At 37.0% G+C, this 12,151-nt stretch overlaps 1 protein-coding gene across 3 annotated transcripts in view; it reads right to left on the bottom strand.

Moving 5' to 3' along the window:
- Window positions 1-5,306: 5,306 nt before the first annotated feature.
- Window positions 5,307-12,151, bottom strand: part of zyx (zyxin) — a 46,264-nt gene continuing 39,419 nt past the window's right edge. For 2 of the 3 annotated variants that reach the window (XM_051931707.1, XM_051931708.1), the window contains exons 5-11: window positions 10,952-11,417; window positions 10,632-10,885; window positions 9,665-9,779; window positions 9,284-9,453; window positions 7,019-7,197; window positions 6,607-6,727; window positions 5,307-6,505 (exon numbers count right to left, since the gene is read on the bottom strand). In XM_051931707.1, coding sequence (XP_051787667.1) covers window positions 6,389-6,505; window positions 6,607-6,727; window positions 7,019-7,197; window positions 9,284-9,453; window positions 9,665-9,779; window positions 10,632-10,885; window positions 10,952-11,417 — 1,422 coding nt within the window. In that variant the 3' untranslated portion in view covers window positions 5,307-6,388. The remainder of the gene's footprint in view (window positions 6,506-6,606; window positions 6,728-7,018; window positions 7,198-9,283; window positions 9,454-9,664; window positions 9,780-10,631; window positions 10,886-10,951; window positions 11,418-12,151) is intronic. The other variant, XM_051931709.1, reaches the window with a different exon arrangement.

Raw genomic sequence — 12,151 nt, 5'->3', positions numbered from 1 at the left:
GGGTTAGGATTCTTCCAATTGAGCAAGATAAGTCTACATGCTAATAGTGAAGTAAAGACAATTACAGTTTGTTTGTCCTTTTCCACTTTAAGCCCATCTGGAAGTACACCAAACACAGCTGTTGATTAGGAGGGATTGTGACACCAAGGCTGTCTAAAAGGCATTTAAAGATTTTGGTCCAAAATTATGTTAATTTGGCACAGGCCCAAAACATGTGGCACAATGAGGCTGAACTTGACTGCAACGTTCGCAGGTTAGATCTTGCCCTGGAAACGTTTTGGACAATTTTAAACGAGACAGATGCACTTGATATATAATTTTAAGTTAAATAATTGTATGCTTTGCGCATATGGAGCTCGAGCGAATTTTGTGCATTGCTACATTCCACTCCTTTCTGAGATGTTCAGTGAGAGATCCTTTTCCCACTGTCCTCTGGGATCTTTGAAAGGGAGGGACTTTAAAATGTTTTTATATATTATGGAGATGCTGTCTGAGTCCTCAAGACTGATCCAATATTTTTTGCGGAACAGAGGTAGGTGGAAGGTGAGGGAAATTGGGCAGGTTTTGTTTAACAAAGTTTCTAATTTGAAGGTAGTGAAAGAAATGTGTTGCTGGAAAGTTAATTATGGAGTGCAATTGTTTATAGGATGCAAAGACGTCTATATACAGATCTCTAAGTGATTTAATCCCGAATGTTTTCCAGACATTAAAAACTGCGTACATTTAAAATACTTCCTAGACTGGTTCCATATGCCGAGCAGCCAATTTAACAGGGATTCAGAAATACAGCTTCACCAAAAACCCACTTACATTACAAGGTAAGTGCCTGAGCTGCAGTCCGTACCGCACTTCAAATGATATCTGACTAGAACATGCCAAATGGACATCAAAGTTCCAATAAAGAGCTACAATTCACTGAATGACAACTTTGATGGACAGAGTATCACACCTATGAGCAGGCACAGGTTCAGTAACTGGAGGTGACTTTGATCCAATTACAAGGGATTATACTTTCCTTCAAAAACTAGCTGCACTCATTTCTCCATGCTGTAGCTCTCTTGCACTCTCTTTGAAAGTTGAGAACCTCTGTTTCTGAAACCTAAAAGCTGGTGAGCCACTCTCTCTTTGGGGAGCTGACAGCTGACAATGTCTTCTCTTTGTGGAGTTTACAGCTGAGATCTACTCTGCCAAGCCAAGCACTGTGCCAGTGACTGAGCACAGAATGAGAAGACTGAGAAGCAACCATTACGTCAAGAAGGGAACTTCAGCATCTAAACTCTTATGCAATGAAGAATAATGCTTTTCCATATGAATTTACAGAGGACACAGCAGAAAGCTTAACAGCAACATAAGAAAAGAACAGAAATATCTGCTGTCCAGAATAAACATCACGGCAAGACTAAAATTTACCCTTAGGCACCTAGGTATAGACTAGGACATCTGGAACAATATGCTCTGGACGTAAGAGACAAAGGTAAAACTATTTGGCCACAGTACCAGAAGTTAGGTTTGGTGAAAACCAAAGGCAACATTTGACCAGAAACACCTGATATCAACTGTAAAACATGGTGGTGGAAATATAATAGTTTGGGGATACTTTGCTGCAACAGGGCCTAGGTAGCACATTATTATAGAATCCACTATGAATTACCCATTGTATCAGAGGATACTTCAGGATAATGTAAGACCATCTGTCAGAAGACTGAAGCATTACCTAAAATGGACACTGCAACATGACAATGACTTTAAACATACCAGTAATAACACCAAGCAATGTCAGAAAAGAAAACATTTTCTGCAGATATTTAATGGAAGAAAAAAAAAACCTCAAAGTTAGTGTTTGCTTAAGTATTCAAGGCCTACACTTTAATACTTTGTTGGGAACTCTTTTGCTGCAATAACAGCCTTAATTGTTTTGGATTAAGTAAATCCCAGTCTTGCACATTGTTCAGGACTGATTCTTCCACATTCTTAACAGAATTTAGTGAGATCCTCAAGGTTAGTGGGATGGCACCTCTAGATAGCAGTTTTCAAGTAGTGCCTCAGATTCTCAATAGGGTTAAGATCAAGGCTTTGACTTGGCCATTCCAAAACATTCACCTTTTTTTTCATAGGCACTGTTATTTTTACACCACATGCACCTTTTTGAAATTTGGCCAGAAAGTTCTATTTTGGCCTTATCTGACCATAAAATCTTCTACCACATCCAAATGGGTCTTTCTCATGCTTTGCAGCAAATTTCACATATGCCTTTATGTGAACCTCCTTAAGGAATGGCTTATTTCTTGCTATCCTCCCATAGAGGCCTGTCTTATACAGATCTCTTGGACCCGTGCAACTTTACTTCATTTCGGCAAAGAACATCACAGACTTCTGGGAGTGACGGCTGGATTTTCAGTAGCCTCTTTCACCAGTCGACATCTTGCTCCGATGTTTAGTTTTGTTAGACTGCCTGGTCTAGTAAGAGTCTGAGTGCTGCGATGAGCTTCCACTTTCTGACAGGACATTCAATCTCTTCAATATTTTTGTAGCCATGCCTTGTGCATTTCAATGATTTTGTTTCTCACATCAGCAGAACACTCCTTTGTCTTTTATTTTTGCAGTGATTGTCCATCAAAGACTATGGCCCTTACAAAGGGTGCACTTTATATCCAGAGGGGTATAAAGGACTTACAAGTAGTACCTAATTATATTTAACTATGACTGTCAAATGACTGTGTTGTTTGTGAATAATTTGTTATTTGTGCAAACCTGGATCTTCCAAAGCACAGAGGTTTAAATACTTATGCAAACACTAACTTTTGAGTTTTTCTTTTTCAGTTAAATAGAGAGAAAATGGTTTATTTTGATGATGAAAATGTATTGTTATAACATAAAAGTTCACAGGAAAAATACTTAATGGATAAATAGGTGTACAAATCTTCTGTCATGCATAAAATTATAATTTTCAAGAGAACACTTTTGCACACCACTGTATTACAGACAATGGTTTACTTAATTTTTCCACAGACAGAAATAGCATGTCTGTTTATTTCTCATTGAATAAATTAATTCAGTCACATTATCATAGTCTTTTTTCAATTACATCACCTTTATATAAATAAACTGTTTAATTGAAATCAAATGCGGATATGTTCACGTTAAGCAGTAATCTTAATTCCAGATTCTGTTGTACTTGTGTGAAGACTGAAAAACCTGCCATCTGAGCTGATGGCTTAATTCATTAAAACCACAAATGGCGAACCTGTGCCTTGATGTATTTTACTGTATCACTAATATGGCACTGATCTCTTCCCACGGATCAAATTACACAGTTTAACAACTCATTCACCATTCTGCACAAGCATGCACAAAAATACATTCTTTGCTTTAGCCTCATTTCTATCATTTTAGACACTTTAGATCTCATATTACTTAAAGGAAGTATTTTCATCACCTATGGAATTGATGTGAAAATTGGCACAAAGGAATAGACTTTTCTACTTCTAGTGCTGGCACAACAGTGAGGCAGTAGATTAACTGTTTAAATATTTTACTATTTAATCACTCTGTGTAACTGTTTAAATATTTTACTGTTTAATCACACTGTTGACTTTCTTTGGAATTCAAACTCTGTGACTTGAGCTACAACAGTGACATTTACTGTAGCTTCCTGTATTACATTTGTATCACAGTGGTAGACTGCCATCTATGAACTGACCAACTGCATGTGCCTAAATGTACCCTTATACCAAAAGTGATTTCTGACTTCCAAAATTCTAATGGGAAAAGCTCCAGGTCATGAGAGGGGTCCGTGGTGGATAAGGGAAGTGCAGGTCTTTTTTTATAGAATAGCGCAGCTCAAAATCGAAAGGACAGAAAAAGGGGTTTGGCCATGGGACACTTAATGGGGTAATGGGCTGATTAGTAATTTACGTGCACGAAAGAGTTCAACGCAGCCATCCCTGATTAGCAGCTCAACAGATTGTTTAAGGAAGCACCTACAGTTGTTTACATTTAAAATGTCCGAGTAGGTCAGTGAAGAGAAAAGAAAATGGGGCAAGGAAGAATCAGCAAGATAAATCTAGTGTGGGATTGAGGAGGAACCACTTAAGAAAAGCCCACAGCTAGAGCGAGCAAGGAGTGTCACTCCAGGGAGGACCAACCCTGCTGAGTGAGTGGGAGCAGGGTGGTTTAGAAAACTTTCTGCAAGCTACCGAAAAAGGCAGCAGGAAGAGAGAGGCAAACTTAAGGAAACCCAGCAGGTACCGATGGAGGAAGCTAGCACAGACTGGCAAAAAGGACCAGGTTCACAGTTGTCTCTGACCTGTTGACTATGCCTTGAGACAAGAGTTGGCACAAGGCAGAAACAATTCCTGGACAGGGTGTCAATTCATCACAGGCTAAATACATATACTAGGGCCAATTTAACAACGGCAGTTCACCTAACCTTCATGTCCTTGCACTGACAGAGCACATGAATATGGGGCGAACATGCAAACTCCATTTAGAAAGCACACTGTACTGTTACAGGTTGATTACAATCAGATGCCTTAAATTTATAAACGACATTCTGGTAATTTCGGTGTATTTGATAAAGCTACATCAGGAAGGTGCTAAAAAAGAAAAGGAAACCACACAGGAACAGTACAGGAACTGGGTGCCGGCAGTTTGCAAATCTGAGCCGAAAACGTGCGTACGCAAGGGATTGACCTGACGTGAGAATATGCGTGGCTTTATGCCAAGTTTAGTTTTTATACATTGCGATGTGAGCATGGAAACGGGCGTACGTAACATTTTTGTGCATATGCACTGTTTATACATGAGGCCCCAGGTGTTTAGCACTTTTTATGTTACATGCAGGTCACCTGAATTTTAACAAAACTGAACAGGGCTTGAGATAAATGATAAAAGCTGATATCCCACCACTAACCTGTTTGTTCCTGCACATATGGCAAAAATAATACAAATGTACAGTCAAGTTGAGAAGAGCTCACATTTGTCAGCAATTAAAAAAATGAAACATGCTTCTTTGGACATGTACTGTATGTTCCCTGTCAGGTCTACCAGACACAGGCCTACATGGGAAACACCACGTGGCCACACTTGAAACAGCTTGTATGGCTAACACTTCTTGCCTGCCATGGCAATTACACAGAAATACCAGGAAAATATAGCTGGGGTTGTGCAATCTAGTCTGCCCAGCCTGGCACCTTGCCACTTTGATTCTTAGCAGACAAGCGAGTATTTTAGTTATAGTAAGTACATATGAATAAATAACATAGCAACACTGTAGAAAAAGGACAATAAGACTCGGAGCTACAAAGTGAGCATGACGACACATTCATCACTTTATTAAGTGTTGCCAACAGTATTAATAACTTGGCAAAGCAGATTATACAGTAACATCTTCAAATTACAAATATGCAGTTACTCAATTAAAAAAGTGATATCAAACCCAGTGGTGTTCTTATTAAGAGACACATTCAAACAATCCATCAACATGAAAAATAAATTCATAACTAGATAACTGAATATTCAGTGTTCTTCTTTGTAAACAAACAAATATTGAAGATTTAATTGTTTTCACTTGGTTTCATTCAATGCTATTTTATACTTGTGTTGCACAGAATCTTTATTAAATGTATTATATTAGCTGCAGCAGTATTACTCACAATTCCCACTTATAAAATGAAATGCATAAGATGCTAACAGATAAAAGCAGTGTGTATAAGAGGAAAATTGATAATAAACAAGGCAACCTGCTATTCAAAGCATCTTGGTTGCTCCTCCAGTAACCCCATCAGATCAAATAATGGAATGCAATGATAACAAACAATTGCAAAGTTAACATTTAATGAACTCATTTAACTGTAAGCAAGATTAGAAATTAATAGCACTTTCTCCTATTGCTGTCAACAGAAAACTTAACTTTAGACTTTACTTGTTTGCATGATGTTCTGAAAACCCAGTCCCTAGGGACTGGATGTCATGAAACCTGCTCTACCATTTTATTTCACGTAAACATCTTTATTGTCAAAATAAATTCACTTATGAGCCAAAAGTGATTTCAACAGCCCTTAAGAAACTTAATGAACTTAAAAGGGTTGAGACACAAAAAAGTGGAAGGAAAAGAAATAATCCTATCCATTTTTTGTAAAACCCTTCCTTGGAAAAACAAGAAATAACAGTCATAATAATCTGCGTCGAAAATCTATGCAGATACTAGAAAATTGCACAGCTCCCCAAAAATGTCCAAATCATGACAATTATTTTTGGACCAAAAATATCACAACATGAGATTTGGTACACACCCACCCAACACACTATACGAATTCCCTGGAGGAGCAAATAGCAGTCAGCTAGTCAGAGCTAAGCCAGATTGAAGAAGCATATCTTTGGCACTGTATCAGTGAGCTGCTGCCTGCTTGGCACGCACCGTATGGCACTTCAAACACAGAATGCGATTATCCAAGGGGTAACAGCCATCCTGGTCAGCTTCCACAGATAAAAGGCGAGAACAGTCCTAACCAAAAAAATAAGAAGACAACACTGTGGAATGGCATCATAAAAAAAGAAAAATGAGGAATAGCATAAAGAGAAGAATAAGTATAAGAAGAGACCTACTTCACAGCGATAACACTTGAGATGGAAGTTCCTTTCTAGGGCAACAACACGCACAGTTTCCTCCTTGTCAGATTCAGGCATAATGGGCTCTCCACATGAACAACAACGAGGTGAGAAGCGCCTGTGATAGACAGAACATAGAAAAATCAGACCAATCTTTTGGACTAATGCATCACTCCATGAATTTACTGTAGCTTCGTTCTTCTTTGACCCCATCTGTTATATTTCTTATAATTCCTGAAAAATTTCCCATACAATTTCAGAACAGACATTATTAATAGACCACTTTGGATATGAATGTTAAGCTATTTAGTAATCTACAAAGACTAATAAACCCTACTAAATATATTTCCCATTCTATAAAAATGATTATTTCTACAACTAATTTAAATCTGTTTATTGCATGTCTCACCTGTGATAATCATTCACACAGTATGGCTGATTTTCGTCATCTGTGATGAATGGCGTCCCTTCCAGAGGACAGTGACACTGCACACAAGTGAAGCAAGCTGGGTGATACACACCACCTGTGGCCCGCAGCATACGGTCTGAAATAGCCTTCTTACAAACAGAGCATTTCTCCAAGGTGTTCTGGGAATGCAAGCACAAACAACAGTCAAACAAATTTATGGAGATTCTAAGACCAAATCTGCTGTGACTCAGCCATGGCTGTTAAACACAGGTCATCCACCGAGTCAAGTGAACCATGAAACATACTTGTATGTGCATCATTACAAATGTTGACCCTTTCAATCATTTTAGAATTTTAATACATGACTGATGATTCAGAGCTGATTTCATAGAAGCATGTCACATCGAGCAAACCAGCACATTCATTTCCTGAGTGCTTTTAAAAATTACTGTTAGCATCTAGGAACTTTACATTCCATTATGAGGTATACACTACACTTCAGTCACCAAAATTAGAAAAACGGTGCTTATTTTAAAACCTGAAAATTGTGTACTTCCCAGATGTCCTCTAGACTAACCAAGATAATATGAATATTTTGAAGCATAAGTTTGAAAAATTCACGTTCTGTAAATTATAAAATCTAATGCAATGCATACACCTGTCCTTAATGCTCTGTCTCTTAAGAATGCCATGCTACTTTTTAAAGCCTCAAAATCATACAGGGCGAGTCAAAATTATGTTAACATTTGAATGGTGGAAACAATTTATTCACAAAACATACTTCATATGAGCAAGATGATTTACAGGAATATCTCAACCTGTTCGCCATCATATTCATATTCAACACATGTATCATATGTGGCGCATAAGTTAGTCCACAAAAATTGTATACAAGTATATACATAGCAGTACCATTAGTATTAACATAATTTTGACTCACCCTGTATTATTGGCTGATCTGTTATCAAGTCTGTACAATATCCAAAACTACTTATGGATTTTGCATATATTGGGAGAGTGCTATGACTGGGAGCTTTCCATGATACAGTACTTTTGCTTGTTCTTTGGATGACAGAGTGAGCCTGCATCTTGAGTGGCTGTTACAGCACACACATGGCACAAATAGACGGGTTCAAATCCTGGCTTGGTTACCATCTGTCTGCAGTCTACACAGTCTCCCTTTTGTCTGTGTTTGTTTTTTTCCCCTAGTATTCTATTTGACTGTTTTCAAAGGCAGCTAAAACGCCTATGCAGATAGTAAAGTTCCATGATGTAAAAATGTTATTGTTTCCTTATTATAATGGATACTGGAGATGTGCCTCCTATTAATAAACATGGAAAAATATACCTGCTCCTAAAACACAAGACAATAGGCTCCAAAGCATGGTAAGAAAAAAAAAAAAAAATCACAGTTGAGACTGTAAAAACTATATAAACTAAAATTATTAAAAACACAAACATCAATGAAAAACAAAAGTTCAAGAAAACTAGTTTTACCTATTTATTAATAAAATGAAATTTGTAGGATCAAAGTTTAGTGACCACAAAAAACAAGAAACAAAAATGAAAATCTCCTTAAAATCCATACTTTCTTTTAACTAGTAATCTATGTGCACAGCATGGTTATCCAGAAAACATACAACAAAAAAAATGCTTGTCAGAATTACAAATCACAATTCTAATAAACTGTTTATAGAATGTTTACCAAGTCGATGTAATGCTAACAAGCTTAACACATTTACGCATAAAACAGACAAATTTGGATCTTAAGCTAACAAGCCTATTGTTTACAAAGTATCTGTGCTTTAATAAAGGTCAAAATGAAAAATTCTTAACGTATTAAAGCAGCTTTAATTTCTGCTGAAGTTGCACTCCTTTTTTATTTCATTCCAAAATAGCTAAATAACATATACGTCATATATGATTCTCTCCATGTACAGGATGACTCCTCAACATCTTTTTTATCAACTTATCACTCCATTTTCCTTCATTTAAAAGCCAATTATTTCCATATTCTCTCTCTTCTAAAGTCTGCCTGGCTGCTCTCTGTTAGTTTCTCTGAAGTTTCAGCTGCAAAACTATAAGTGCACATGCTCAACAACATAATATTTTGAGTAACTATAACTAAATTACCATAAACCTTGGGAAAGCAGATACTAAAAAAAATAATTTAAAATCAGCCGGCCAATCGATCAGAGCATCACTACTGTGGAAAATACAGACGAAAGACAAAAGGAATGAAAAATGTAATAAGATATTTCTTACCACATAACAATCTTCACATTGTGGTTGGCCCTCCACCTCATAGAACTGGAAACCCTGCAGCTGTCTTCGACAGGAGATGCAAGTAAAGCACTCCGTATGAAACAGCTTATCCATGGCACGAACAGCAGGCTGCGTGCGAGACAGCGGTTGGGCACACATTCCACAAGAATCTGGGGGTGAAATGTAAAATAGCAGGTAGCGGATTACGTAAGCACCATATTTATCACATGTAATAGTCTCACAAAACCATACATTTTTCTACTCAACATTCATTTTAGGAGTCCAATGTATAGACTACAGTTGTAGCACGGGGCATTACTTACACATATACTGTACTTGTATGAAATTACTAAAAGGATACAAGCTCAAGTTTCAAAATACCTGTGACTGGGCTTTGAATAACAGGGGGATTATCCATGTCTTTCATGAATTTCTGGGTCATTTTCTCCAACTCTTCTACCTCCTTCATGGTGAGAGGTACACCAGAGTCTGAATCCTAAAAAAAAAATTAACAGGTATCAATAGCAGGTTGGGCCATTTGTTGTCTTTTGTTTAAATAATTGTTTAAAACAACATGTACTTTATCTCAGAAAGTACAGATTATTACAATATAAATCCTAGATGGGTAATTTAAAGTAGCATAAAAACTCATACAAAAAATGTAACTTTGAACAAATCAGAAAATGTAGCAATCATTTTGTCATTTGAAAACTAAACCACAGCTAATTAAAATTTTAATTTAGCATAGTTTCCCCATTGCTACCTTTTTTATCCTCTGAGAAATTCTATTTTGACTGTACTGCTGTATTTATAGTAGCATTAATGCATTTGTATTTTTTATTTTGTCTGATACCAAAATATTTCATATAATGCTAACAATCATAAATAACATTACAGGTATATAGAAATAAAGAATAATAAATGAAAAAATGCAACATGCAAACAACATCTTAAGGCTTCAACACATTTTAGTTAAATATGGTGATCGCCATTAAAAACTACACATACAGATATAAGTAAATTCAGAGTATACTTGTAAAGCGTAAGTACACATAAGAGAAAATAAAACAAACTACTTTTGGAAAAAAAAGTTAAAACAGCAGAAGGCTATAATATTGACAACATTTCAAATTTCAGTAATGTAGTAAACCTTAAAAATACAATTGATATACAGTAGTAACCTCCTCTCCCAAAAATGATAGATGTTTGTATTGCTTTATATTAACTTTACAAATGAGCACAACAAACTAATATAGCTTTTAAAGCTGGATGACAATCTAACAGAGTCTAAAGTTAAAGCATATCAAATTAAACTTTCTTAACTTAAATAAATTAATAGTATATTCACCTTTTGGCTTTTGCCTCCAATTGGTCTATTCTGAATAGATGGTGCTAATCCTGTCTCCACCTTTCCTGAATCACCAGCAGTGTTTGGAGGATTAATACGAGTCTGGAAAGTATGTCCTACCGAAGGTAATGATTGGCCTTGAGAAGCATGACTTGTAGCTGGAGAGGAGATTGACGGAGCTTGCTGAGGGTTACCAGAATGAGGAGGAGGAGCCTGTTTAATAACTGGAGGCGTTGTAAAATGAGCCTGGGAACCTGGGCCTGGATGGGATGTTGGAGCTTGCTTCACAACTGGAGGTGTGGTAAAATGAGCCTGAGAACCTGGGCCTGGATGGGATGCAGGAGCTTGCTTCACAACTGGAGGTGTGGTAAAACGAGCCTGGGAACCTGGGCCTGGATGGGATGCAGGAGCTTGCTTCACAACTGGAGGTGTGGTAAAACGAGCCTGACTCTGGCCAATGTTGGACTGTGGGCTCTGATTGATAGGAGGTGTGTTAAACCGTGCTCTGGCCTCACCGGCAGCCTGAGCAGGTGAGAAACGATTCTGGACAGGGCCAACGCCAGCAGGTGGAGTCTCTGTAACACAAGTCTGTGCTGGCTTGGCCTGGCTTTGTCGAGCTTTGATTTCTGCTGCCCACGGTGGTGGGCTTGACTTGTCTAAAGGAATGTTAGCAACAGCAGGCTTTGGTGCAGTTGGTGGTGGGACAGCTGGCTTTGGAGAAAATTTGGGTACAGGCCTTCCAGGCTCTGCTGAAGAATTTCCAATTGTGGAATTCGGAGAAGGAAACTAGAATAAAAAAAATACATATCCATTAAAGAATTTCACATCACAATAATAAAAGTGCAAAGATCTGCCGGTTAAAATATACATTTTATGAACCGACAAACTGCTTCAAGAACTATCTATACACATGTATCTTGCAAAGTCATTTTTAGTTTAAATTAAAACAGTAAGCTATAAGAGCTGTCAATATCTATTTATACATTTATCTTGCTTAAGGAAAAAAAAATCAAATGTTACCTTTAATGTTTTTATTTGACAGCATCTAGAAGGTATGTTATGATAATCTACTAATTTTATGGACATTGATCCACTTGTGTTCTTTTACTTTTTATATTAAATTCCAAAACAGTATAAATTTATGAGTTACCAAGTACAATAGCATTGCTATTTAAGTGAGCAAACAATTAATTACAACCCATCTATCCATCTTTGCAGCCTTGGATAGAAGGCAAAAAATAACCCTGGATGAAGCGTCAGTCCACAACAAGACCCTTGTATAAACATGCTATCCTGGATAACAGTTTATAGTTTATAAATCCTTCATTTGAGAATAAACAATACACTTCTAACCTATTTCCGACCAACCATAATTAAAATATCATTCAATCTGCAAAATGTAAAGATGATTAAAATTTTGTGAATGATTAAACTATAAGCCTATTCAAAATGAATTGATTTTGGGAGCAATGCAATGGTTTTCTTAAAAACCACAAAAGAAAAGTGGCTAATATTAGTAA

This window comes from Erpetoichthys calabaricus, chromosome 9 (assembly GCF_900747795.2).
Source record: "Erpetoichthys calabaricus chromosome 9, fErpCal1.3, whole genome shotgun sequence".
Taxonomy (NCBI): Eukaryota; Metazoa; Chordata; class Cladistia; order Polypteriformes; family Polypteridae; genus Erpetoichthys; species Erpetoichthys calabaricus.
Note: the sequence above shows the minus strand (reverse complement) of the source record. Positions and strands in the feature narration are given on the sequence as shown.